General features: G+C 48.0%; 2 protein-coding genes across 12 annotated transcripts in view; one reads left to right on the forward strand and one right to left on the reverse strand.

Moving 5' to 3' along the window:
• The first annotated feature begins 3,986 nt into the window (after nt 1-3,986).
• Nucleotides 3,987-25,990, forward strand: STEAP3 (STEAP3 metalloreductase). Of its 7 annotated transcripts, XM_071746535.1 has the most exons (6): nt 4,270-4,404; nt 5,871-6,061; nt 14,422-14,905; nt 15,347-15,874; nt 17,268-17,432; nt 22,575-25,990. In XM_071746535.1, the coding sequence occupies exons 3-6, from the start codon at nt 14,423-14,425 to the stop codon at nt 22,863-22,865; spliced, it is 1,467 nt and encodes a 488-aa protein (XP_071602636.1). In that variant the 5' UTR covers nt 4,270-4,404; nt 5,871-6,061; nt 14,422; the 3' UTR covers nt 22,866-25,990. The 7 variants fall into 7 exon arrangements, with proteins under 7 accessions (XP_071602637.1, XP_071602634.1, XP_071602639.1 ...); XM_071746536.1 differs by lacking the exon at nt 5,871-6,061 and having other exon boundaries at nt 3,987-4,319; XM_071746533.1 differs by lacking the exon at nt 5,871-6,061 and having other exon boundaries at nt 4,152-4,404.
• The window catches only part of C6H2orf76 (chromosome 6 C2orf76 homolog), a 38,833-nt gene continuing 17,330 nt past the window's right edge, over nt 6,103-27,605 (reverse strand). The window contains exons 7-8 of one of the 5 annotated variants that reach the window (XR_011726461.1): nt 6,744-6,881; nt 6,103-6,231 (exon numbers count right to left, since the gene is read on the reverse strand). Coding sequence is in view for 4 of the 5 variants with exons in the window: in XM_071746544.1 (XP_071602645.1) it covers nt 26,235-26,358 (124 nt within the window). In the remaining variant the exon portion in view is untranslated. Of the gene's footprint in view, nt 6,232-6,743; nt 6,882-21,627; nt 22,357-25,388; nt 26,359-27,087; nt 27,128-27,605 lie in introns of those variants that run through there. The other 4 variants (XM_071746549.1, XM_071746551.1, XM_071746544.1 and 1 more) reach the window with 4 other exon arrangements.

Below are 27,605 nucleotides of genomic sequence, written 5' to 3' on the forward strand. Positions count from 1 at the left end.
CATACACAGAGGTGACGTATATTGTCAGCAGCATCTTTTTATCCAGCCACTTCTCCAAGGGTAAAAGGCAGCTGGGAGCACTCTGCCCTGCCCAGTGACAGCCAGACCTGGCATTTGCAGAGGAGATGTTCCTGTGGGGTTTTCTCAGTTATTGCATTTGGGGTGTTTTGTGGCTTTTATACCACAGCAGAGGCTGGCTATTTCACTGTTGGTGTCATCATGATGCTTTCAGTGCTTCTGGAAAGGTTACAGGAGCCAGAGGACCAGTGATCAGGTGAGAAATTGAGTTTCCGCCATGTTTTTAAATACTAATAAATGCTCAGTCTCTCTGGTTATGATAAAAAGCTGGGAGCAGCCCTCAAGTGTATTTCAGAGATGGAAATACCAGAAGGCAAAGAAAAAAGGCCCCCAATTTTATTATTTTGTATAATTGGAGAGCAGACGCTGTCTGTAGCACGCTGCCATTGGGGACTGCAGATTTCTAATAAGAAATCCTCGGGGGAATTAGATGTTGTTTCAGTGGTGCTGTGGCTGATTTACAGAGATGCACCTGGAGCCAGAATCCATGTCCTGAGTCACTGTACTTCACTGAAAGCAAAATATTTTGGTGTTGGTTTGTAAATCCCTGCAAAAAACTGGGTCTGCAGTGGAAATAGTGATGGTCCCTTAATTATAGCAGAGCTTGTGGGAGCTGTGATAATTAGGAGTTTCTGGTGTTCTGGAAATCAAAGTGGTTTCTATTTTCTTCTTTAATTAATTCAGGCTTTTATCTGTGAAAGCAGAGAGGAATTAAGGTTCTGCTCTGGGCAAAGTGTAACGATGCTACTGCAGTCTCTGGCAGGGTGATGCCATTAATGGACCCTAGGACTTGGGTGATGTCCCTCGTGCTGAAGCATCCCTGGACTCCACTTCTCAATAGTTCAGGAAAAGAAGGTGAAAAGCCAGAAGAAGACATAACATGAGCAGGACTTGCCATATCACACAGATACGGTAGGGAGCTGCTGCACAGGGAAATGTGTCTGTGTGTCCATGGTAGAGGACAGACCTCCTGCCAGCAGAAATTCTTGCATGGCAGATAACAGACACTCAGCTTTACCACCTCCCCACACTGGAAAGGGTTACCCAAGCTGTGTAAAAATCATAGGATTGGTATAAAATAATTACTTTTTGGGTTATTTTGTTTGAAACAAACTAATGATACAGGTTGCTTTTATTTCACCCTGGGAGGGGGTGATTCTGGGAGGTTTTCTCTGGCAAAGAGAGTTCCCTATGGCTGGGAACTCACACTGAAAATCCATAGGACTGTTTGGAGATGATGACATAAGTACAGGACTTGTGATTAAATCATATGAGATAATCAAAACTAATCACTTCACAAAGGAAAATCACACATGCATGGATGGCAGAGTGAAGTTTTTCACTGCAAGTAAAGCCTCCAGCTGATGGGATGACCTCGGTGCTGGAAACAGGAGCATCTGCCACCCAGTGGAGCTGAAAGTGGCAGCCCAAACCAGGATATTGCAATTAACCCCCACAGCTGATCAATTGAATCCAGCCCAGACAATGTTATTGAGGAGCTGCCTGAAAATGATCCTTTAGATCAAATAAATGAGGACCCTTCCTGGACAAGCCATGCTCCAGTTGGAACACCTCCATACCCTCATCATTTCCCATTCAGTGAATTCTGCTACAGGTTCCTAAACCACGGGCTCAGCACTAGAGCTGTGCCCCAGAGCAGCTTTGTGTTGGATTAAACCGTTTTCCCGGGAAGATATTGCAGTTCCACATCCACTTTGTTTTTTTTTTTGTCTTTTTCTCCTTTTCCTACTAGATGGCGCCTGCATGACAGGCGGGGACGAGTCCCGGCAGCGCCAGAGCCGGAGCATCTCTCGACCAGGTTTCCTCCGTGGAAGGGCTGATAAATTACGTTTTTCTCCGAAAAAAATAAAAAAAAAAAACAAACCAAAACAACAGGCAGTTGTGAAAGAGAGAACCTGCCGGGAGCTGATTAGAAGCAGGGAGCCGTTTTCTGGTAGACCCACGTTACTTGTGCTTTCCAACCAACTTCCCCGGGGGATGCTGCCAGACTCCCGTGGGGCACAGGACACAGCCAGAAGCTGAATCTGGGGTACTCCGAAGCCCTGTATGGACACTTCCAGCCCGAGCATCCTCCAGAGCACCAGTGCAGCACGGCAGTAATGCAATAGCAGCACTTTGCCCTGCCTGTAACCTGCCCACAAGCTGCTCCCCGACCTGCCTGCTCCCGACCCGCAGCTCCGAAGATCCAGCCAGCTCTGTCCCTGGACCCATTACTATTCAGAACCACCCCAAGTACTTCCAGATAACATCAGCAGAGCCGAGGAATGACTCAAGATACTACTTCTTCATCCAGCTAAGACGCTATTTGCCCAACACTGGCTTTATAGAACCATCACAGCTCCCCCCACACTCATTTTTGCAGCCCCAGCTCACTCCCCTTGGAGTGCTCTCTGTTTCACAACTGCACCGAATTAATTTCTGGGCCCCCAGTCGCTGACAATATTTACCCACAATAATTAACCACTTGTTATCAATTCCAAACACACACACACACCTTTCACACCTTTCCAGCCTCTCAGCTCCTTTCTGAGCTCAGTGGTTTTGGCACCTCCAGGCCACCTGTCAGTCTGGAGTGCAGAGCCAGCAAACCTGCCTGATGCTTCAGTTGTACTTTTAACCCACTTTCTCAACCCAAATAGTACCACTGGGCCCCGAGAAAGTAGCTTCCTGTCTTAAATACAGCTCTGAAAGGCCTGAGGAGGAGTTATGTTCACAGACCACCCTGCCAGCCAGGCTAGATTTGCAGACCACTAAGTGCCACTCCTGGATTTCAGGGGAAAGTGCCAATCTCTTGCTGTGACATTCCAGATGCCAGGGTCAGATGGTATCCCTGAGCTCTGCTTTTCTCATGACATTTGCTCAGGTGCAGCTGCCACTGCCCAGTGCTGCCACATGCCTGGTGCACTCCAGTGCACAGCAGGCTGGCACATAAACCTCTGTGATGCACCCACAGAGAGGGAGAAGCAGCACAGGGGGGCTTGGAGACCACAGCCTTGGTGTCTGGGTACAATGATGCCCAGACATGCCCTGGGACAGGGGAGGAACACCCACCTTATCAACTAGGTGTGGGCCAGGAGGTGAGCTGGCCTGGTGCACACCTCCACAGGGTCACCTCAGATGGCTCAAGCATCCCATAGAGAGCCTGGAGACACAGGGTGGGAGGTGGGGGCTCCCCACAACTCCCTGGCCCAGGAGCCAGAAGCTGCTGAGGTTCATCTTCTCACCCATGCAACACTGTGCTGGCACACGGGCACCAGCAAAGCCTGCCAGTCCCAGCCCCCTGCAGATCCCAAGTGGCTGCTTGGCCCTGTGGTGGGGAAGGATGGGGAGGAGGGGGTGCAGGTGGTACCAGGGCCAGCAGGATGGTGGGGTCACAGCCAGCTGGGTACCAGCATTTCACCAGCCATTCCCTCTGTGAGTGAACAAAAGACCCAGAGAGAATTTATTTTTTTTTTTTAAATCCACGTGGGTTTGACCCAGTGTTTTTGCCTGAGGACACCACTCTCAGTGCCAGCCCTCAGCAGCCTAAGCCCACGCTACCGCCGGTCTATGGGATCGGGGCCGCGCATCTCCGTGAGGGGTGGCTGCAACAGGACAGCTCTTTGCCGGTGAGGGGGAAAAACCCATTATCTGCTCCCACACCCCTTGCACAGCTTTTAAGAGCAAGTGCACGGCACCTGATAGCAGGGAGCCAGGCGCACCAAGCCGCACCCTCCCATTAAAGTGAAACCCTGGCTATGTCTGAAACGCACTTTATATAAACAGAGAATTAAGGTCTGCCTCCGACTCCTGCCTGTAGGGGATACCGCATCCCCTGCAGCCCCGGCGGCGATGTCCTCCGGTCCGTGTGTGTTTGACGGTAGCGCCCAGAAGCGGGCCAGGGCTCCCTCACCCCTGGGCCGGGCACTGCTGGGCCGGGCTGTGCCGAGCCACGCCGGGCCAGGCTGTGCCATGCCAGGCAGTGCCGAGCCGTGCTGGGCCATGCAGTGAGCCTGGCTGTGCCGGGCCAGGCTGTGCTGTCACCCTGGCTGCCGAGCCGAGCCGAGCCGAGCCGAGCCGAGCCGAGCCGAGCCGAGCCGAGCCGAGCCGAGCCGAGCCTGAGCAGATGTCTGGCGTCCGCCGCGCACATGGGCGGGAGGGCGGAGCCCGCAGCCTGACATCACCGGTGCCGGCTCACCGCTACCGGACGGCTCCGCTCCCTCTCCCGCCGCCGCGCAGAGGTGAGCACCGCGGGGGGACGGGCAAGGCCGGGATTCGCCCTTGCGGGGACGTGCGGCGGGGCTGCCCCACCAGAGGGGCTCGCAGGTGGCGGCAGCGGGGCTCGAACCGGGGGGCACTGGGGCGGGCCGAGCCGGGAGTGCACTGCTGGGCGGGGATGGCTCGGCTCGGCTCGGCGCGGCGCGGCGCGGAACGGGTTAGCCGGGCTTGGCTTGGCACCGCTGGCCTCGGCCCGGCTGGGTTCGGCTCGGCATGTCAGGGAGGTGCCGCCCACGGGGACTCGCTCGGTCCCGGGGCTCCGTCCCGCCGGCACCCCCTGTTCCCCAGAACCCGGCGGCGAGGCGGGGGATCAGGGCCCGGTGTCCCCCCTTGGTCCGCTGCACCCCTGGGCTCGGGCAGGGGGATCCAGGAGCCGGTCCGGGCTGTGGCCCCGCGGTGTTGGGCTGGGGCCAGAACTTTTGGAGGTGACCCAGCCGCGTGTGATCGCTGGGGAGAGGCGGGTGGGATGCTGCTCCCCTCCGCGCTTCCCTGTCCCTGCACACACACCCAGCTGGACCAGGGCAGGGGGTGTTTTGGGGGTCCACCGGTGATGTCCTCTGGAGTGAAGTGGGGTGTTGAGGTGTCAACAGGTGAATGAGTGGGGTGGGGTGGTGCCCCCCCCGAGAGCAGTTTGTGCTTGGGTTACAGTTTTTCACACTCAGTTCTCTAAAGGAGAGGAGTGGTTTCTTCCAGCCATGGAAGCACTGAAATATAAAAAAATCTCTGGGAAAATCTTGGCCAGGGCCCACAGTCCCTCAGGGATGAGTGGGAATCAGCTGTATGGTTTCTGTACTGCTGTAGGGGCTTATTAAAGGGTTGGATGCTGAATGGGGGGACTTCAGCAGTTGATCTGCATCAGAGTAATGAAGGATGGAAGTTGTGAAGGAACCAGAGAGGTGGCTTTGTTGTAGGACCATTATGGAGTTGATGTGACCTGGTGCAGGACTGTCCCTGTCCTGTGACCCTCTGCCCAGGGGGTGTGTAGGGCTGTGATGGCCCCTTTGCCATCCAACAGGGAGCTTGGGGGAGCATCCCTGTTCATAATGCCTGCACCCCACAGAGCCCAGCAGAGGATGGATGGGTTCTGAGGACCCCAGACCATTTCCCTCCGTGTATTATAAATTGAACAAATGCACAGGAAATGCCTCCCGTGGTGAGAAAACAGCATTGAGAGGCAGTAGGAGAGGAAGGCCTACAGCATCAATACTTCTGGAGGCTGAGGAGATGGAGAACTAACAAGATTTAAATATCATATCAAGCTTAAGTTTTGTCCTTTTAAAATCACATTTGCTATGAAACAAATTTACAGTGATACAAGATCCCACAGTCACTGCACATATTTGATTTCCTCTGTAACTGTAAGGACAAAAATGTTAATGACTCAACAAGACTTTGCTTAAAAAGATGCACCAAATCCCAGGAAAACAGCATTTTTGAGAGCTTAGTAATATTTTTTGTTATGTTTTGTTTTGTTTCGCTTTTTGGTTTTGGTTTGTTTTGCTTTTTATTTTTAGGAACTATGCTTTGACTGTGACCTTGCAACATCACACTCCTAAACAGAAGCAGGGTTAGATTCAGAGGAAACACATTTCTTCTGAGGTTGGAAGAATCAGGCCAACCACTCTGCACTCTCGGGAGGTGGGGAAGGCACTGGCAGCTGAGAGATGTCACATACCAAGAGTTAAAACCCACCGATTTGTTACCTGTAAGTTCACCATCACATAGTAGCTTTTTGTCGACCCAGTGATGGAGGAAAATGCTAATTTTTTTCAAATTTTATTTTACTGCTTATTCATAGAGTAGTTTTCCCTGCAGCCCTACACTGGATTAAGCAGCCTCCTGTCTTCATCTAAGTTTTGGTGAAATGCAGCTTAACTGAAAGGATAAAATGTTTTGAAAGGATGTCAGTGACACCTACATACCAGTTCCAAAAACCCTTAAGTACTTCAGGGTCTAAATCACTTGAGCATGTTGAGAATTTTGCCCAGTGTTTAAGGAGCACACAGAAATTTCTCCCATCCTCTTCCCAGGTACTCCGATTATCAGTGACTCTCTCTAAAGCCCTGATTGTGGTAACACTTGCATATGCATTTCCATTTAGTTCATATGAAAAAAATATCCTAAGAGCTCCCCATGGACCTCAGGCTTCAAGGATCAGGGTCTGTAGCTAACCTGTCCACCACAAAAGTATCCTGATAGCAGCTACTGGTCATGTGCAAGCACTAATGGATACCAACATGCATCAGTTCAGGTACTTAGAATAAATACCTTCTCACCACAAGGGTGTCCTTGCCAAAGGTGGGTACAGGAGGCAGTGCTCCAGCAGAGCTGCCTTTAAAAAACATTTTAAAGACCATCAAAAAGGATCCCAGATGGAAGGAACTGACCAGGCAGGCAGCATCAGTTCCCTCTGCAGGAGCCAGCCTGGTGAAACCACCTGCTGCCTTCTCTTGCTTTTCCTCCAGCTCCTCCCAGGTCCAGTGAACTCCCTCTTCGTCCCTCTTTCTTGTCAGTCTCATCACCTGCTTGAAGGAATGAAGGAAAAGAGAGAAATGTAAAATAGATGGCCAGAATGGCACAGCTTTTCAACAGAAGAGACCATCCTCACCTCTCCAGGGTGACCAGGGAGAGCCCTGTGCTCCCTTGGTGAAGAGAGCTGGCTCTGTTCTCCTGGGTGCCAAACCAAAGACACATTTCTGCTGGACACAGGCAAACAGCCAAGGGAAGCAGGGGGAGGTAGAGTGTGGTAGGGTCCCAGGATCTCAGGGATGTTGCCTTTTGGTGGAGAGCATCCCTCTTCCCCCCCATGCAGATCCCCCAGCAGGCTGACCCTGTGCCATCACTTGTGTTTTCCCTCCACCCCAAACTGCCTCCTGGGCCATCTTCTCCCCACTGTGTGGTCTTGTGTATGTTCTGAGTCACTGTGAGAGGCCAAATCAGAAAGGCAAGGGAGTGCTGATCTTGGAGACCCTTCTAACAGATGCCACAGAGCAGGAATAGCCAACCCAAATATTTTCGTGCACATGCAGTGCAATTCCTGTACGTCTTTCCTGGAAAGAAATAAAGAGGATTCAAACAGCCAGAGCCTGCCAGCTCCCTGTGGTGACTGCTAAGTCAGGTCTCACTGTCTCCAAAGCCCTGCAGCTCCCAGCAGAACTGCACACACTGCCTGGAGAAGAGTGGAAGAGATTTTCCCCAGCTGGGTTCAGGCAGGAGCACCTCCTCCCATCGTGTCTGGCAGCAGGGTGTTATTAGATCTACTTGAGGAGCTTCCACCACCTGGGGGCTTGGCTGCTTCCTCACTCTCCCTGTACTTCAGGGAAGGGAAGGCTCAGAAATGGGTCATAGTGAGATAGTCATTAACTTGGTAAGAGAAACAGCAGAATTAAGACCCGAAGAGGTGAGAAGCTACACAGGACTTCAGAGCAGCACCTGAAGTTGTTGTAAACCACCCCTTTAAATCACTGAAGAACTGTGAGATGCTAAGTAGGGAAAATAACCTCCTTGCAGTCAGGTCTGTCAGAGCAGATCCTGTGTGCTATATCAGCATCAGCACTGCTCTACCAAAAAACCCCTTCTTGCTTCAGAACTGTGTTCTCCACAGTCTTACCAGGAAACCTCCAGGCTTTCAGATTCTAAATTTATGCCATTTTATTGCAGGGCATGTCCTTCTTAGGCACAGGCAGCACGGTCTTTTAGCAGAATAAGCTCTTCAGAAAAGGACTTTGCTGCAAAGAAGTGATAGTGCAAAGGAGAGCCCCTTGCCTTCAGAGTCAAATCTGGGAGAGGAGATTTTTGGGGCAACCTATGGCAGAACCTGTTGGTAGCTAAGCTTGAACGTACATAGTTCTGATGAAAAGAACAAGACAAAAGCTTGTTTTCTAGTTCTGTCTTGTAGGTGGGTGATTGTTCTGCTCAGCATTAACATTTCCCATTTAACCTTGAGAAGGGAAGTTGTGCCTGCAAAGTGACCATGGGCTGATGTATTTCTGTGGGAAAGCTAGCTAAAGCATCTGAGTTTTTGTGGAAAAAAAGTGCCTGTTTTGCCCTGGTGGGAAATTTCTCCTTTGCTTTCCCATTTTGAAAGGTGTTTTTGAATTTTGGTCAAGTGAAGAACATCCCATGGTCAGGGAGATGCCCTTGGCTTCACCCCGGCTTCCAAAATCAACATCCACAATATTTATCAACATTCAAGCCAGAGGGGGTGTGGATCGAGGAGGGTCAGTGCCTGTCAGCCTGAGTTTTCATTAGTGGGTGATGGAGTCTGGAGGCACATCCTCAATTTGTAGGTGACACTGAGCTTGAAACATTGTAGAGAATAGACAAAAAATTAAAGATTGTGACAAACTGGAGAGATGGTCTAAAAAACCAGGCCACGTGTTATGTCCTGTGTGGTAGGATTGACTGATTGCACGGACACGGGGTGAGTGACCAGCCAGGCAGTGGCCATGGGGAGCCAGAGGCCAAGGAGATGGGCACCATGGCCCGTGAGTCAACAGTGTCAGGCAGTTGTGCAAAAGCAAACACCCTGCTGGCATGAAGAAAGAGAAGTGGGACATTGGGGAAGCAGTGGTTCTGCTCCAGGCAGTGCCTTTTAGGGGCTCAGTTGGCAAATGCAGTTCTGGGTGTCCTCCAAGCCAAATGAGAGCAAGGAAGAGAGGCTGAGTTATCAGACACTCAGCACGAAACAGCTTTGAGGAGAGAGTTGGGTTTCACTCGTGCAGGAGAAACTGAAGGGATATGTGAAACCTGTTCTCAAAATACAGACTGTGCCTGCAAAGAAGGGGGCAAATAAGTTGCAGTGTCCTTTGGGGGTAAGAGAGGCAGCAGTGAGGTTAATTGGATTTAGAGATAGAGGGGAGAAAGCTGGGCTCTGCAGGAGCTTATGGAAGTGGTTTTAACAGATAAAGAGCTGATAAATGAGATAATCAGGTAAACACATGCCCTGGGGCAGGAGGAGGGATGAAGACTTTCAAATGCAAAGAGCAGTGGTGTGGAGAGAGGTGGCAGGAGGACATGCAGCAAGTCTGGGGTTACAGCAGCCCTGCAGGTACCAAGGCAGGTTTGGGGTCACAGCAACCCCATGAGTACACAGCAGATCTCACAGAAGGTTTAGGGTCACAGCAACCCCAGGAGCCCATGGCAGGTCTGTCCTCACCATATCACATGAGGGGGCAGGCTCAGCACCCAGAGATGCTTGTGCAGAGCAGGAGCATCTCCCCTGGGGCAGGTCCCTGTCCCACCTTCCCACCTGTTCCCTATCAGTGCCCCCTGCCCTGTGTGCCCCATGGGCCAAGGGGCTGAAGGGCAGTGGTGGGGGGAGCCCAGCTCCTGGTGTTTCCTCATTCTGATGGCCTGGCTGGCGTCCCAGGGAGGCTTTGCTGCCTGAAGCAATAGCAACGGGTGATTTATGCCTTTTGCCAGTTCCTGGTTTGCTCTGTTGGGGAGTTAACTCTGCTTTGGAAAGAGAAGGAGGGAAAGAGGCAGCAAGCCTGACTTCCCCCTTCCTTCCCTCATCTTCAGAGCAGAAGGGTTATTTCCAGTCAGGCTGGGCAGGATTGAAAGGTCTCTTGAAATGTGCACCAAGAACTGCAGTTAAAGCAGCTTTGGATAAGCCCTTTTAAATCTGTACCAGTCTGAACAGGTACATGGTACATGCTCTGTTTCTCAGAGGGACACTCTGGGTGTGGGAAAGAGACTAAAATATTGTATTTTCCCTGGGAAAAAAAATGGCTGTAGCCAAAAAAAAAAAAAAAAAAAAAAAAAAAAAAAGTGAATATTTCTGCTCAGAGCAAGACCTCAATGGGGACTTCAGGTGCTGAATGCAATTCTCTCACTGGGGCTTCTCAAGGGTTAACACAGCAGCAGATGCCCAGGCACAGCACTGAGCAGAGGGCTCTGCAAACAGAAGCTGTAGGGCTTCAGCTTCACGGTTCAAAGGTCCCTCCATGCAGATTGGAAGTCCCCTTGGAGCAGAGATCACCCCTGTCCCTCCAATGTGTGTTTGTGGGATCATGCTCCAGGTACCTGGGTGCCAGACATGCCAGCAGAACCAGAAGGGACCACCCTGGTGCAAGATGCAGGGCATTCCTCTGCTCTGATGCATCATTTGATTCCTCATGTGGCTTGCTGGTCTTTACACCCACGTGCTCATTAGGGGATGTAGATAATAATCATGTGCTTTATCTCAAATGCAGAAGCTGAAGCACAGAGCAGGTTCCATGATGACCTGCACCAGGTTGAGTCCACAGCCACTCGAAACTCATTTGTGGTCAGTCTAGACAAAACCTCTCCTCAGGGGAAGACACAAAAGCAGTTGTTTTAGCCAAAGCACTGCTGGCTCAGACTCTGTACACGAGACTGAGCTCAGAGATGAGCTTCTGTGTGAACAAGAACCAGTTTTGTTGCACTGGACAGGACCATTACTTGGAGCTCCTGATGGGGTTGCTGCCATGTTCTTTGGCAGTTTGTCTCAGGGATATGTTGAAGGCATTGCTTTTTTTATTAGAGTTATTGAAGATCTAAACTGTCTTTTATCTGATAAATCTGAATACCAAGACAGGGAAATGGGCCTTGATTTTTTTTAATTTTTTTTTTTTTGGACAGAACTGAAGTAAAACTCATGCCTTTCCACCACAGGTCCATCATTCTTCAGGGTTTGCAACTCAAACACCTCCAGACTGTGAGTTCCAGGACACAGCTAAGCTATCCTCCTGTACCAGAGGAAGTGCAAGGGGCCTGAAAAGATGGGCTCATTGTTAAAGATGTGGTCAAGGATATCTGGGTCCTCCCAGGCAAAGTTGCTGGAGTCACATAATCATTGGTGTCTCGGCCCCCCACATCTGCTGACAGAGGATAAGGACTAAGCCAGCTCCCTGTTCATGGTGGGGGGTGATCTGCTTGGCAGATTGACTCTGCTGTGAGCTCAGATACACCTGAGTGGGCCCCTTGCAGCCCAGCTCCCACCAGAACAGCTGTCCTGCTGCAAAACCTGAGCGAGGATGCTTAGCAAGGGCAGAGAGGCAGAAAAACCTTGTTTGCCTGGCACTGAGCCTAAGCTAACACCCTCCTGCAAAGCCTCAGGTGCAAAATACATTGAATTATCCTAGTTTTTCTTCTGTGAGAGCTCCTCCCTCCCTTTGTCTGGGACACAGAGATTTGACTGCTTCCTTTTACCCAGCTTTTGTCTGTCTGATCCCATTCTTTTGGGCAGGACTGCCCATCTGGCCAGTTTTGGTAGGTGCCTGGCAGAGCAGACCTCCTCACCTTGCTGGTTGCCCATCTCAGCCACTGTCCTGCAAACAGCAGAAATTGCAGTGTATCGGTGAGCTGCACACAGGAACAAGTGTGCTAGAGATGGACATAGCATCCCCACACAGTGATATAAGTGAGTTTTTAGTAGTCTATCTGAAGGGCAGCTTCACATTGGTTTACATCATTTAATTAGGGAACTGCTTCCCAGTTAGGATTGAAGCTGGTTTACTTGCACTGGGCTGTGCTTTAAACCATCTTGTAGTTTCCTTGGTAAGAAAATAATCTCTTTGTGAATTGCACATGCCATAACAGCAGGGGTAGAGTTCTCTTGATGGGGAAGATCATTAAATGAGGTTAATTTTAATTTAAGGCTGCAGCATCCTGAAGATGTGTCTGAACACTGTGGTATCTGCTCTAGACTTCCTCTGCCTCCCAGTGACTCTGAAGTATCCTGGCCATGGTGCATTGCACTGACTTTGTGTGGGTGGACCTTGCCACACAGAATTAGCTTTAGGAGGGAGAGTTTAAGCAGGTAACACATTGCTCAGAGGTGCCAAGAAAGCAGCATGAACACGGTAAGTCAGGGGTGGTGGTGGGAGCAGGGTGGGTGCTCCACAGAGATACAGAAGCAGAAAAAACTGTTGCCTAATCAGACACTCCATTTCCAGGCATCTGTTAGGCAGAGAGCACAGTGTTTGTCTCAATAAAATGTGTTTATGATAGAAGAGGGATTTTCTCCTCCTTCCGTGGGGGATTGCAGAGCATTGCAGCACTGCCATCCCACCAAGGGCTGTACAGTGGGGACAGGTCCTGCTCCAAACCCCCGACAGTTGGAGCACAACTGAAATATTCACACCAAAATCCACAGAAAATATTCTGAAGCTTCTTACTTCTGAACTATCCTGCTGACTTCAAAGGCCATTTCATTCTGTCATCCCTTTTAATCAAAATAACTGGAGACAGCGAAGCTGTTTATCTCCAAACATTGTTAACATCTCTCTACATGTTCAGTGCCAGTTACAGGACAAGCAAAACACATTACAAGAAAATCTGTTTGCAGCAGAACTCCCATCCCAGAGGGAGCATGGAGAGAGCTTTTGAGGTATTTCAGATGATTATATGAATCTGCAGGTAACAACCGCTTTGCCATCCTGAATGTTGATTTCTCTCCTTTTAGCTGAGAGCCAGAGATCTGTCTCTCTAGTTCAGGATAACATTTGTGCATACAGGTGGTGGAAAAGCAGAGGGGGGTAGGGAGTGAAGTGTAGGAAAGAAAGCTTGTTAGGCTGAACAGTAGCATTGGCCCTAGGACAAATAGTTCTGGCCACAGATAAACTCAGCTGGAGCAACACAGTTCCTAAAAAGTAAAGCAGTGAGTTTTTGATAAAGAGTCTGATAAGAATGGGCCAGGAGAAAAAACCCAACGTTTTTTCAGATAGAACTGCTTTACTTAACACTAGAGGTTTTGACACACAACTGGTTGTGGATGAAGAGGACTGGTCTGCCCATATTGCTCTCCAGTGTTCCCATTGACCTCAGCTCCACACCTCAAGAAACCCCAGGTGGTCTCTTCTACTTCCTCACTGATCTGTTTCTTCCCCAAACTTGCAGTCTTTGTCATCTCTCACACTTTTTCTATGGCTCCAGGTTTATTCCCTTTTTTTTTTTTTCTTTCAAGGGAATGAGCAGAACTGCAGTGTGTAGTTCAAAATAAGGATTTTTACAGTAGCATAGCAGTGTTCTCTGTGTTGTCTCAGTCCCAAACAGACTGTGAGTTTGTTGATTCTGGTCTCTACTATCACCTCTTCCAGAGTGCGCAGTGGAAAAGCTAAATGTCCTGGTGTGTATGTTCCCTGCTCCATCTCCTGAGTCCTTTAAAAATCTGCCCTTAGGGAATGGCAGATTCTTTTAGGAGAGATATGCCATTCCCTATGCCAGAAAGCAGATCTGAGCTCCTGGTGGCACAGCCCCTGTGCAGCCTGGCAGTTCCCTGCCTGAGTTTCATCTGAGCTCCCAGACTGGCTGATGTGCTGCCAGTGAATTTATTGATCTTCTTGAAACCTCTCCATGGCCTCAATACCTAATCTGTTGTGGAGAGCAGAGTATTACAGGGCAACATTCATTAACGTTTGTAAAGCTCATCAAGATCTTTCATGAGCAAATCCCATCATGTTTTAAGATATTTTTTAAATGTCACAATTAAGTTCTCATTATTCATTTAAGAGCTGAAGCAAACAGTGCTTGCCAAACCCAGTATTGGAACTGGCAAAAGCTGCAACTCTTCATTTACCACTTTTAAGACACTTCCATTTCAACTGAAACTCCCTGCCTTGATTCAGCTCTTGCAAATCAGAAGCACCTCCTGATCTTTCCCAAGTGTGGGCTCAGGGATCCCCATGGACCCCTGGCCCTGAGCTTTTCAGAAGATGCCTGGTAGCTCCTTGGGGGTGTGAGAAGTGCTGGTCCTGGCTGCTGTTAGCATTAGCCTGGCTTTGCAGTGCAGGGTGCTAGCATGGAGAGCAGCAAAGAGTGGAGGAGTGCAGCCAGGAGGTGTTGGCTCACACAAAACTGGGAAACCTTCCTAAAACCCTTTGCCTTCCAGCCCAGTGCAGTGTTTTGTCCCCCTCCAATGGTGCTTGTACATTACTGCACGCTTGCGGGTTGTTTGGCAGATTAGTCCAGGGCTGCTGGATCCAAACCCATGCTGACTTCTGTCCAAGTGGCCGAAATGGCATTTTGCCCCACAGCTACGGATGTCTCTGCAAGAGCTTCACAACGAGCTTGCGTTTCCCCTTGTTTTTTTCCCGCTAGGATGTCTGGAGGAGACATGGCCAAACCCCTCCTGGGCCATCGGAGCACGGATGGTGATGCCAGCGTCACGCCTGCCACCGGCCGTGCCATCGGGGTGCTGGGGAGCGGGGACTTTGCGCGGTCCTTGGCCATCCGCCTGGTCTGCTCGGGCTTCAAGGTGGTGGTCGGCAGCCGCAACCCCAAGCGCAAGGCCAGCCTCTTCCCTTCCGCAGCTGAAGTCTCCTTCCAGGCCGAGGCAGTGAAGAAGGCAGATGTCATTTTCGTGGCGGTTTTCAGGGAACACTACTCCACCCTCTGTGACCTGGCTGACGTCCTGGTGGGCAAGATCCTGGTGGACGTTAGCAACAACACCGAGATCAACCAGAGCAAAGAATCCAACGCTGAGTACTTGGCTTCTCTCTTCCCAGCCTGCACCGTGGTCAAGGGATTTAACGTGGTTTCTGCTTGGACCCTGCAGTCAGGTGCCAGGGATGGAAATAAGCAGGTATTGTTTTCTTCTGACAAGGGCCAAATCCCAACTATTTTGGCATCGGCAAATGGCCTAAGGCTTCCAGGAGAAAGGGTCTGAGTGCTGGCCGTGGCATCCAGAGACCACCCCGTAGCTTCCACGTTTCTTTGCTCCCAGACAAAGTACTCTCTCTTGCTTCACACTTTGTAGACTTTGGAGCCTCTGCCTAAATGAAAAGTATTATTTAATTGTATGTTTATGTAAACAAGGCCAGTGAAACAAACCGGTGGTGCACACATGAAAGGCAGCCTCTCCAGGAGAGAGGTCCTTGGCAGCCATAGTAAATCCCCACCAGCAAGGGAAGCACCATGCTCTGGAAAAAAGTAGGCTTCCCATAGCACAGCATCCCTCCCGGCATGCCTGCTCCTAGCAGCCTGATCTCTCTTTGCCCTGTGTGTATCTTTCTGTTCATTGCAGGTTCTGATTTGCTCAAATAACCAAGAAGCCAAGCGCACCGTAGCAGAAATTGCTCAAGTCATGGGATTCACCCCTGTGGACATGGGCTGCATGTCATCAGCCTGTGAGATCGAGAACATGCCCCTGCGCCTCTTGCCAGCCTGGAAAATCCCCATCTTTTTGTCTCTGGGGCTTTTTCTTTGCTTCTTCACTTACAACCTGATCCGCCAGGTCATCCACCCTTACATCAGGGAGCAGAAGAACAAGTTGTACAAGATCCCCATCGAGGTGGTCAACACGACGTTGCCTTGCGTGGCCTACGTCATGCTGTCTCTCGTCTACCTGCCCGGGGTGCTGGCAGCCTGCTCACAGCTCTACTACGGTACCAAATACAGGCGTTTCCCAGACTGGTTGGACCAGTGGCTCCAGCACCGAAAGCAGATCGGGCTCCTCAGCTTCTTCTGTGCTGCTCTGCACGCCGGGTACAGCTTCTGCCTGCCCCTGCGCCGCTCCCACCGCTACCAGTTAATCGAGACGGCTGTCAAGCAGGTAACGTGGGTACTCTCCAGGTCAGCACCTCTAGTTGTAGTCTTCTGCACACATCCAGGTGTTGGGGAGAGGGTTTGCTATCTTGGCTTTTGCATTCGCTCTCCAAAACACAGTGGGAATAAGCTGCGGGCTACACAAGGACTTCTTCCATGGACCATCCATCTCAGCAGGGTGCTGCATGTCCATCTGCAGCCAGGGCTAGGATCAGCCTCCCCCTTGCCACTGCCCCCCAGAAGCCCCAGACAGTCCTTTGAAACCAGCTTTACCCAGCACCTGGCATGTCTTGTGACTAAGACAAAGGGAGGAAAAAAATCACAGAATCATAGAATCATTAAGGTTGGAAAAGACCTTTAGGATCTCCTTAAGGTCCAACTCAACCCAGTCCTGAAGTGCCATGTCTACACCTCCAGGGATGGTGATTCTACCACTTCCCTGGGCAGCCTCTTCCAACGCCTGACCATTCAGTGAGGAAATTTTTCCTAATATCCAATCCAAACCTTCCCTGGCACAACTTGAGGCCATTTCCTCTTGTCCTCATGATTCTGCACTTCTTCTGCCCCTGGATTCCTGCTGCTCCAGCCTGCTTCCTCCTGGGATGGCACAAGCTTCATGCAGAGGAGTGGGGAGCCAAGTGAGGAACTGCCCCACAACCAGTCTGCTTTCTGCCCTGAGATATTGCCCAAGTGTTTCCAAATGTTCATCCCAACAGAGAGGAAGGGGCAGCAGGACAGCTGCTTTCAGCAGCAGTGCCTGTTGAAAGCATCCATCCAATGAGATCCTCAGCCTCTCTGCTCCAGCCTTGAGCAAGTCCTTTTTGATTGCCACTGTCACACATTAATCTTGGGCAAGCATCCTGTATTCATTTCCCCTCTACCTCCTGTTTTTGAGCAACATCTTTGTTTAGTAAATTAAACCCATTAATGAGCTAAAGAGGATGATTCTAAATGTTCCTCTTTGCCATGCAGGATAAAACCCATCTTCCCTTCCATTATCATGAACAATTTCCCCCTAAATACACTTGAAATTAAGGTTATTAGGAGACTACTGCATATTCAAGTATCTGTATTTGTTTTCATGGCTGTAAACTGACTTCTCATTCTAATTATCTTTCCAAATGCAACTTTGGGGCTTGCTGCTGTGCTTACAAACTGTGGGAGCTGAGATCATTCAGCCATTCTTCCCAGCAGGCTTCAAATCTGGTATGGCTTGGCCAAAGAGCAGTGGGATAAAAGAGCATTTTCACACCTCCCAAAATGCAGGGGCAAATGTACACTGGAACAGGACCCAGTGCATATCAAGGAAACCTGCTTCCAAAACCAAAATGAATACATATAAAATTAAGTTCCTCTATTCCTAAGCGTTCTGTTTTAACAAACCTTCGTTGTCGTGGCAGGCTGTGGAAAAGAAGATGAATATCTGGGTAGAGGAGGAAGTCTGGAGGATGGAGATTTATATCTCTGTTGGAATAATTGCCCTGGGCTTGCTGTCGTTACTCGCCATCACTTCACTTCCATCCATCGCAAACTCTCTTAACTGGAGGGAATTCAGTTTCATCCAGGTAAAGTTGATGTTTCCCAGTGCCAAAGAGTGATTTTGCCATCTAACGTGTCACAGATCCAGGTGGGGATGAGCAGCAGGCTTTGCAGGAGGGAGTCTAATGTCTTGGCTGAAGTTATTCTCACTCTGGATTTAGCAGCATTAGTTAGAGATCCTGAGAAAAATACGGTGTGTCCTGGCTGGTGCTGAGGAGCAGCACTGCCATTCACAGCTAAAATCCTCCTGAAGTCAGACGAGGTAGAAAGGCAGAAAGTTTTAGGGTCATTCTGAGAGGGCAGCCAGGTTTGCTTCTGTGGGCAAGATCCCCTTGAAGCCTGTCGTGTCAGTCCTGGTGACTGCAGGGGCTGCTGTGGGATAGCTGACCCCATGCATGAGCTGTGTACACATCTCAGAGCTGCTGTGGGGTTCAAAAAGACCTAGACTGGTCTGTAGAAGTGCCAGAGCCCAAGAAGCACAGAGAAGTGTGTATGATTTCAATGAAAAGTCCATCTCTGGTTCTAAAAGGTGAATTAGAAATGTAATTTTTCTTTCTCCAAAGTCACTCACTAGATTGGGAGCCTTTCCACTTCCAGTGATGTCCAAGCCCCAAAAGCCAAATTCCCTTACTGGCTCGAGCCTATTACATGGGACATTCACAAATCTCCAATTCTGGGATTGCAGCATTTTCAGGGATGCACTTGGAGCCAGGCTTAGGGCTAACCAACAGGGATACCAAGTATTCCCTGCATGTTCAAGCTGCTTTTGAGGACACATTGTACACACCATGTCCCTGTTGTATCCCTTCCAAAGGGGAGGTGCAGGAGGCAGAGGTGAATGAATATCTATTATCCACCCTCTCCTGTTGAAGCTCTTCAGCACTCGTATAATTAATTCAGTGTTCATTAGAACAGGAGTTTGAAGCCTGCTTCCCCCCCCCGGTGCCCTGATCACCAAATGAGCAAGTCAGTTTGTCTTTTTTCCCCTCTTGCTGTAGGCTAATGAATAATTATTTACACTGAGTAAAAAAGCCTCACCAGGAGAGCTCAACTCCAAGAGATTATCCTTCAGGGAGAAGGGATACCTGGCTTAAAACCTCTTTCAGATGGGACAAGAGGAGCATATTAATTCTCACCTCTGTGTCTTGGGAAGGCTGCAGCCGCTGGGATGTTGGATGAAGCAACCCTGGCTTAGGCATCTCATACCAGCAATCCTAAATGAAGGGAAGTATCTCCTTGCAGTCTGGAAGGAGGCTTTGAAAGCCCCTACATTTCTCTTTGGCTCCCCAAGCAGCCTGGCAGCTCTCCTGGAGTTTGCTGGTGTTGTGTCATGTACCTTGTCATGACCACGACTGTCACATCTCCCCTTTGGGACCCCTTCCCGTGTCTCCTGAGGGAATGTCAGCACCAGGACCAGACAAATACACGATACAAGTCTCCAAAATAGCTCTTGGCTGCCCCACATAGGAACTGGCTGGCTGAGTTCATGGAAAGATACCCACACCTATTTCTGTCCATGTGGGATAAAGTGTGACAGTGACAGGAGCTCCAGCTGATCACATGCCTGAGAGGCATGGCTGGTGTTTTGCCCCACTGTGGAAATATCATGTAAAAAGAGCAGGTGACAGATCTCAGCATGTTATCTTCCCTGTGTGTTTGTTTGGTTTGGTTTGGTTTGTTTTAATGAGGACTCTTTTAAATGATTAACTCTTCACTAAGTTAGCGATGGAGTTAAGAGCAGATACAGCTGCAGCTCCCCTGAACTAACACACAGGCACAATCTAAATATGAGGGCTGAAGCATGAGACTGCTTTCTCAAATATTTGGGAAGTTTTACACTTTACCTTGTTACAGCCCATCAGAGGCATTGTGGCCTGGGCAAGGTGAACGAGAGGGAACATACGGAGAGCAACCACCCCAGCCAGGTGCCTCCCAGAAGATACTGAAGTCTCAGCTGGACTGGCTGGTGTATTTGAGAGATGCTGTAGCAAAAGCCACATTTGAGAGCTGGCTGGGGCTTGTTACACATTCAGGAGCTGCTTTAGTCCCCTCCTGTCCTGGTGCTTCCCAAGCCTGACATTTTCCAGCAGCAGTGTGTCTACCTGTATCAATGTTAGGGAATACTGCCACAATCTTAAGTTGCCTGATGGGCCAAAAATCCCATTTGGATTGTTGCAAAGGTTTTATATATAGAAAAAAAGTTAAAAAATAAATTAATTATAGGTCCTTCACATATATGAATTTCTATTAAACAGAGTTAACTTGGATACACAGTGCCCCTGTATGTCCAGTTTTGATTTACAGAAAATGTACAGGATCTAGACACTTGGTAACAGGAATGATTTCTATGCAATTCAACTTGTAGGAGACATTTTTAATGTTCCCTGGTGATTTACAAATCAGCTCTAATAGGCTGAGAAGAAAAAATTTGTATTATTGCCTTTACCTTCCCACCCTGAGAAGTCCCTCCTGGAATTTGAAGGTTGATTTGACCTCCTTTCTTTCTTAACTCATGTATCACATGATATAAAAAAAAATCTGTCATCAGACCTTTTCTAAGCCCTCTGTTGATGAAGTGTGAGCCAGAGCCACTTCCATGGAGCTAATGGCTTCACGGGGCTGACAGGAGCACAGGTCAGAAACATATTTGGGTCAGGAAGGGGCTGTTTGCTTTGGATGCTGCCCAGACATTTCTAAATGAGCCACATGCAACTGAATCACCTTCACTGATGCACTACAGGGAGCCTCACAGCCACCAAGGAGATGGAGGGAAATACAAGATTCTATATAGAATAGAAAAATCATGTAAAGCCTGAATGAGGAAAATATCATCTTCATACAGCTGGCTTTCAGAGGGCTTTCATACTTTACGTGGATGGTGGCCCCACGTTCCTCATGCTGTGACAGTGCAAAAGAAAACCTGTCACTGTTAAAACAAACAAAAAAACCAAACAAACAAAAAACCCCAACCAAACTAACAAAAGTTTCATAGCCAGCAGCTTCATCGAGAAGATAAATGAGAGCAGAGCTTCAAGACTCAGTGTGGTATCAGGGTTAAGCACACTGGCAGATCAGCCCCATGGAGTGCTCAGTGGGCCCCACACTGTAATACTCTGAGTGTACAGTCAGCTGGCTATAGGGAGCTGTATGTATACAGTGAGACAAGCTGCCATCAGCAGACTTCTTTGTTTTTCGTGCACTCACAGACCAACCTGTACCCAGCTGGCAGGTCCTTCAGCCAGAATCAGCACTGGGACCCCCCTGGGCAACCCCAACTCTCACCAGACAGCCCCTCCTGGTGTTGGGAATGGATCAGCTGCTGCACTCTGAGGAGCTGCCAGTGCTGTTCCCAGTGCTGTTTCCAGCCACTGGCTGCTTATCCATGGTTTTGGGGTTTTTTTGCCAATTAGCTTTTTTGTTTCATGTGCCCTGCCAACTGCGCACAGAGATTGGTTACTGAGCTCCCGTGGTGCCTTTGTCCCCTTTTGTCCTACTAATTGGACTTCACCCTGTCCCCTTTTTTCTGCTTTACACCTCTGCAATGCCAGATAAGCCTCAAGCTGGCACTTCCAACCTTTCCCCACCCAAGATTTTATTTCTTTTTGTCTGTTAGAGAGAGGCTCAGAGTAAATCAATGGTGGATGAGCTATAGGTTGGGTCCTGCTGCTAGGTTCAGCTGCAGTCCTGGTACATCACCCTAGATCTGGTAACGTGTTTTAGGGTAACTTGCTTCCCCTGCCCAGTCCTCTCAGCTGCCTGCATGATTAGCTCTGGAGGTTAGAGGGGTCTTGATCTAGTTCATGGGTAGCAACATAGTACATTTTTTCAAGTTGTCTGGATTTTGCAATAGTTCCTTAGCAGTCAAAAATAGGAAAGGACTGAGTAGTTTTGCAGCTGAGATTGTTTTTTTCAAGAGAAAATGATTAGTCCTTCCTCCTGTCTTGCCCTGCTCCCTTATTTCCCTGCTGTCTCCCCTTTCCTGGACATACCTTCAGGAACACCATGTTTCTTGCTGACCCCCCGACTACCTGCACTGAGTCAGATATTTTGACTTGTAACTGAAAAGTAAAATTACTGGAAAGAGAATTGGTTCTACCCTGGCTCAAACCAGGACACTTCCCTGAGCTAGGGACAGCAAAATTTTTCCTGTCAAGGCATCCAGAAATTTCGTTCTTATTCCAGGCTTAGACCAAGCATTCGAAGTAGGGCATCAGAGCAAGCTGCTACACCCACACTTTTATTTAAAAATACATCAGGAAAGGTTTGCACTTGAGACACCCCCGGGAGTGAACGCCCGGCTCCTGCTGAGTGCCAGCAGGAAACAGAGCTGGGAGGCTCAGGAGCCACCACCTCTGAGGCTGGAAACCACCAGTGAGGTGTCTACAGTTGAAAAATCCTCTTGAGGGATCTGGAAATCTTCAGGCTATGATCTGAGCTGAAAATAGGGGAAGTTCTTGTCTGTATATCAGGGGCTGGTTCCTTCCTGCCTCCCTGCATGGATAAAGGGCTCTTGACTCCCTGTTTCAAGGACTTGGTCCATCATGCAGCCTGATGGTCTGACTCACCGACCAACACACATCTCCAGGACAGGCAAGGAAGTCCTTCAGGGCTGTTGAGCATTTCTGTTTCCACAGCCTCATTTTCCTGTAGATGATGGCAGCTACCCAAAGGTTTTTTTGCTTTGTGCAAAGCTACAGCTTCCCTGACTCCTGGTGGTGACAACAGCTGGTCTGGAGCCATGGTGCTGATGCTTCACCATCCTGGTGGGCAGCCTCTCACCAGCCATGGGCTGGCAGGCAGCAGAGCTGGCAGCTGGGGCTCAGGAGGGGCATTTGGGAGCTGCCCGTGGTTACAGGTTCAGCAGGGGCTGTGGCTGCTGCTTCACAAGGAGGCAGGAGTCCACCTCTCAGCTGAGTTGGCAGCATCTTCTGGGAGACTCCTGCTGCGTTTCTGTTATCACAATTAACCTCTGATTAGTTAAAGAAAAATGCAGTCTGGCACACTAGCCAGGAAAGGTTTCCAGTCACGTTTTATTCCACCCAAGAATTGCAGGAATACTCATTGTTTGCACTGTGCTATATACACTTACAAAACAGTGTTTAAAACCAGAGGAAATTAGCCAGGCACGAGGTCTTCTGCTAACTGGCATGTGTTTTTCTTCCTTTTAGTCCACCGTGGGATTTATTGCCTTAGTAATCAGCACTCTGCACACCCTCACGTATGGATGGTCGAGGGCATTTGATGAGAACCAGTACAAATTCTACCTGCCTCCAACCTACACCCTCACCCTGCTTGTCCCATGTACTGTGATCCTAGCAAAAGTCATCTTCAGTTTGCCCTGCATCCAGCACAGACTTCTGCGAATCAGGAGGGGCTGGGAGAAGGGGAGATACGTGAAGTTTGTTCTGCCCAGCACGACGGGGGAATATTCAAGCGGGGAGACCTCCAGCAATGTCTGATAGAGCACATCCCCCACCAGCCCAGCTGTGGCAGAAGATTTCAAAGCACTATCAACATTTCTATAAAGGTGTTTCTTTTTCTTAAATATATGTATGTTTTGGTAGGATTGTATTATGGGTAAATAATAAAATATGGTGACTTTAGAAAATGGATGACCATGAAACTAGTTTAGACAGAAGTAGTTAAATTATATTGCTGATTTGCTAGAACAATTATTGCCTTAAAAATGACTGTGAAAGCCAAGCTAGCAGTAAATGGGAAACTGATGGACTCTGTTAGTCAGATCAGTCACTGAGGTGCTGACTGGCAGCTCCCTGGACTGTTCCTTCTCGGTTGCTTCCCTAGCTGCTCTCATAAATTTCAATGCTTTTTCTTTTTCATTTTAATATGAAGCAGCACAGATTTTCTGGGTTTTATGGCAGCAAAGGTATTATGCCTTTTGAGTGTCTGGATCCATCCAGGCAGTGAGGTTTTAGAAAGATGAATTCTCTCTGGTTTTGGTCTCCTAAATGAACTCTATGAACAAGTAAGCAATATCCATGCCATGTAGCAGCTGCAGATTTTACTAAGAGCATCCAAACCTGACAGCAAGTACAAGTATCCCAGTTGTCTCAGATGCACTTCTGGCCCTGTAGGCTGTGGCCTGGTGCACATTTATAAGCTACAGAAATAAAGCACCTTTTCCAGGAGCATTTGAAGAGGGGGATGTCCCTAACATCACGTCTGCTCTTCAATGCTGCCTCTGAGATGAAAACTGCTGCTGCTGCGTGTTCTCTGTTTTATTAAGCCAAAGTTTCAAGCAGTATTTGATGGAAACAGAGTGAAGATAATTAGAGGAAAGACAGGCTGCTTCACAAATTTACATGGATAAAACCAATGCTTTCCAGCTGGCCTTACCTCAAATAATAGGATGAAGCTTTTAGAAAATATTGTCACCTGGACACGCCCATTTACACACACAAAGCTGCAGGTCTAAACCCATTGGTTTCAGTAGCAATGATAAGATCTTCAAATGGTCTGGCAAAGTGAGTTTTGACCACAATGTGAAAATACAGCAACTGTAGAATTTGAGCACAGTCGTTGCCTTGCACCTTAAGAAGTAATTTGCCAGATCACAAAGCAAGTATCAAGTGTTCTTCTGACTTCACACCCTCTTTGGACAAGGTACAGGGCAATGAAGATTTCTGTCCTAATTTCATTTTCCATCTGTCACTTTCTATCCCTTCAAGCTTTTGCTCTGTATCAAAATAGTTTTCTAGGTTTTGGACATCCAAATCACCAGAGAATGGACAGCCATCCACCAAGGCTCAGTTAAAGCAAGTAATCAGGATGATTCAAGACAACTACCTCAGTAAGGTCAGACACAAGGACATGACTTGAATAGCTCATTTTCTTACACTTAAGTAAAAGACCCCACTCAGTGTTCAGTATTGCTTTGAAAAACAACAGCTGTCAGCATCAAATGAGGTCTGGACTGTGGGATAAGAAAGTACTTGTCAGGAGACCAGTTAATATAAATGACAGGGGAGCAGTGATCAATTCTGAGGCACAGAAATCCATCTACAAGGCAGCATTTCTTCTGTAACCTGGATGATTTCTACATGGACAGAGGAGCTTAAGAACTCCCTGTTTACCTCAGCTAACTACAGTGAGTAATATTCTCCAAATATTACATGGTGCCAGTGCTGATCCTGAGGGATTTCAGTTCTTGCCTAAGGCTTATGATGAAGTCTCCAAACACCATGTCTTGTCACCAAATAGAAATGAATCAGCCAGAAGGAAATACCCAGATTTCATAATCGGTTGATCTATTTTTTTTTTTTTTTTTTTTTTTTTTTTGGCAACATGAGGGAACTACCATTCTTTCATTCAGAAAGCTGCATTCAGCTTTCCCCATTCCACCTCCACAGCCCAGCCCAGCCCAAATCACTCTCCAAGCAGATTGATTGCCCAGCACTATTTATTTGTCTTTGAAGGGTGGGTAAAGTTTTCACATGGATTTGAGACAGTTTCACCTGAGTATAATTCCACCCATGCCAGTGGGTTTTCATTGAGGGAAAACAGTTCAGCAAGCATGTTCTTTTAGTCTTCTTCCATTTCACCATTAAGCAAAGTCAACATAAAGGCATCAGTTTACACAATTTCTGGTTACAGTAGTGTATTCTGATGCCTCTTTTTTCCACTTTAGCTTTTTTTTTTTTTTTTTTTTTTTACATCAGGCAAGACTACTGCCTGGTGATAAAAAAAAGAAAAGAGAAAAGCATTAGGATGCAGGGAAAGAACATCATTACGGAGGGTTGCAGACTCTGCCTTCATGGGGAAGGTGTGGTTTTATTGTGAATTGCTGCAGAGTTAAAGACTTCACCTTTCTGCCCAGCAGAAGTAAGGTTTGCACCTTTGCTTTGTTTGCTTGTCTTTCACACCCACATATCCTTACCCATCACTGGCAAAGGGACAGTTTTCATGAGCAGTAGAGTCAGGCACCCAGAGCTACCTGAGGAGCTGGCTCTGTTAGTGAGTCCCTGTGGTGCTTTTTAGGTGGACACAAGCCCAGATGAACAAACAAGCCAGCTCAAAATCCCCACAGTTGCTAAAAAAACCAAACCAAAACAAAAAAATACTGGCCAAGTGCTCCAGGGTTGCCTGTGCCAATGTACTGTCCAGCCAGTCACTGTCCCTTTTAAAGACTGAAATCTGTTCCTGTAAATGCAGAAGAGCATTTCAGATGGTGCCCTCTGTAGGCATCAGGTTCTTAAAACTTGGACACAATAGCCTGAGTGATTTCTGATGATTTTGGAATGGTGAAAAGTACTTTGATGAATTTTTCAGTTATCTTTCTTACACTTTTTTTTTTTTTTTATGTGGACAGGGAGTTTAGTGAGGTTAGCTTAAAATTTAGCAGTTAACTGGTTTTGTACTTGGAGTTGCTCTGTATATTTGTACACACACACACACACACGTATATATTCTGGAATATAAATCCTTTATATTTTTATTTTCTGTATTGCCAACTCTGTGCCTCTGGAATATGTAAAAAACAACTGAAAAGCTGTAAGAAGCCAGTTTTGATCACTGGCATCTGTAGTTATATAAAAGATATTCTGAACAGGTCCATATAATTAAATCTGAACTTCTTTGAGTCTTTTTTCCATCCTCCCCATAAACAATACCATTACTCTAACAGCAGTAGTAGTGTAATTATCTAGAATTTAACCACTAGGAAATAAAATACACTACAGACAGCAGATGGTAGAGTCTTGTTATCAAGGCAATAAGTGAAAATGAGCATTGCTGTGATCCGTGGTGCCAGGGCCTCAATTACTCAGCTTCTGTGCATGTAGGAGGGCACAAGTGTGTAGACACTCATTTCATTGCAGGAGGCTCCTGATGCTGCATAGCACTTGTAGCACAGGATCAAAGAAGCTTAAGCCACTAAAGAAAAAGTGCAATTGGTCCAAACCTGAAGACAGTTCCAGATGAGGGTTTACAGGACTGAAAAGAAAAAGGGAATTTTAATACTATCAATTTGTTCTCTGTTTCTTAAGTCCATTCTTCATAGAAGTGGCATGCCCGATCAACCAACTTCTGGATCTGCAGCACTGCATTTTAAAGAGCTAATTTGTAAGTTGATTTTAATGAGTTCATTTAAATTCCTGGGTTGAAGATTAACCTCTGCAGGTACAGTTCTGTTACTCATTCTGTTTTATAATGCAAGGCTTTCAACAGTGCAATTGGATTTTTGCTCTTCAGGGATTTACTTACAAAGTGACATATCAAGCAACAATTAAATCTTTAGGGGGATGCACTTGCTTGAGCCCCTTTATGCAGCCTCTCCAAGATGGCCAAGCAGCTGCATGATCTGCAGCAACCAGCAACAGAAGTCTGGTTTTACTCTTGAGCCCAAAATTTCATGCACTGAGCTACTGGGATCTGCGGACTGTGCCTTAGGTTTGAGGAACGAGATTTGTTACACCAGGACAGTTTCCTTTTAGTCTGCCTTCATAAACAGCAGCAGCAGTTTTGCAGAATTCCTGAGCAAGGTTTCTTAGTGCAAGACAGAGCCATGCTTGTTTTAAAACTGAGCATACAATATCCAGGAGGAAGATAGAGAATAGAGGCAGCTCTTGTTAGCAGAGTGTGTGCAGGACTTTCCTAATCAAAGACTAAAAATATCTGTTGTGTGTGGCCAGGAGGATCACATATTACAAGCCAGTGTTACAGTAACCTTTCAAAGACTCAAAGTGGCACTACTGCAGTCCTCCTAGAAAGATAATCTGCTTTAGATTTAGAAACCTCAGCACTGGAGGATCACTACAGCTGCTGTTCAGCTGGTAAGTTACTCTTCTTATCTGTTTCCCATATCTGATGTGCAATCAGCCAGCTTCAGCTGCTGCTGTGGCAAGCCAGCCTGCCAGCTGGAAGAGCTGCCTACAATCAGATGTCTGCCTCCAGTAGGCAGATGCTCTAGAAAACAAAGTTGCTGTGCAAGATCCAGGTCTGCTTTCTGTGTTTATTTGACTAGGGAGGGGGGGAAATGTGAAGAAATGGCCAGGATACTAACTGCTAGGATATAGGGCTTTCATTTCTAGGCTGCTGCTTGGACTCTAAAACCAGTTGTTGTCTTCCAGTTGGACAGACATGCATAAAGCCAAAGATGTGACCTCAAAGTAGTATAAAAGATACCACATCTTCCATTTTACAAAACCTCAGTTCATTGAAAAGAGTCTTCCCAAACTGGC

The sequence above is a fragment of the Heliangelus exortis genome, chromosome 6 (assembly GCF_036169615.1).
Source record: "Heliangelus exortis chromosome 6, bHelExo1.hap1, whole genome shotgun sequence".
Lineage (NCBI taxonomy): Eukaryota > Metazoa > Chordata > Aves > Apodiformes > Trochilidae > Heliangelus > Heliangelus exortis.

Coding starts and splice junctions, on each gene's coding strand:
- STEAP3 (XM_071746533.1), top strand. CDS start 4,205: ATGTCTGGCGTCCGCCGCGCACATGGGCGGGAGGGCGGAGCCCGCAGC. Junction 4,405..14,421: donor CCCACCAGAGGGGCTCGCAG/GTGGCGGCAGCG, acceptor TTTTCCCGCTAG/GATGTCTGGAGGAGACATGG. Junction 15,875..17,267: donor TCGAGACGGCTGTCAAGCAG/GTAACGTGGGTA, acceptor TTGTCGTGGCAG/GCTGTGGAAAAGAAGATGAA.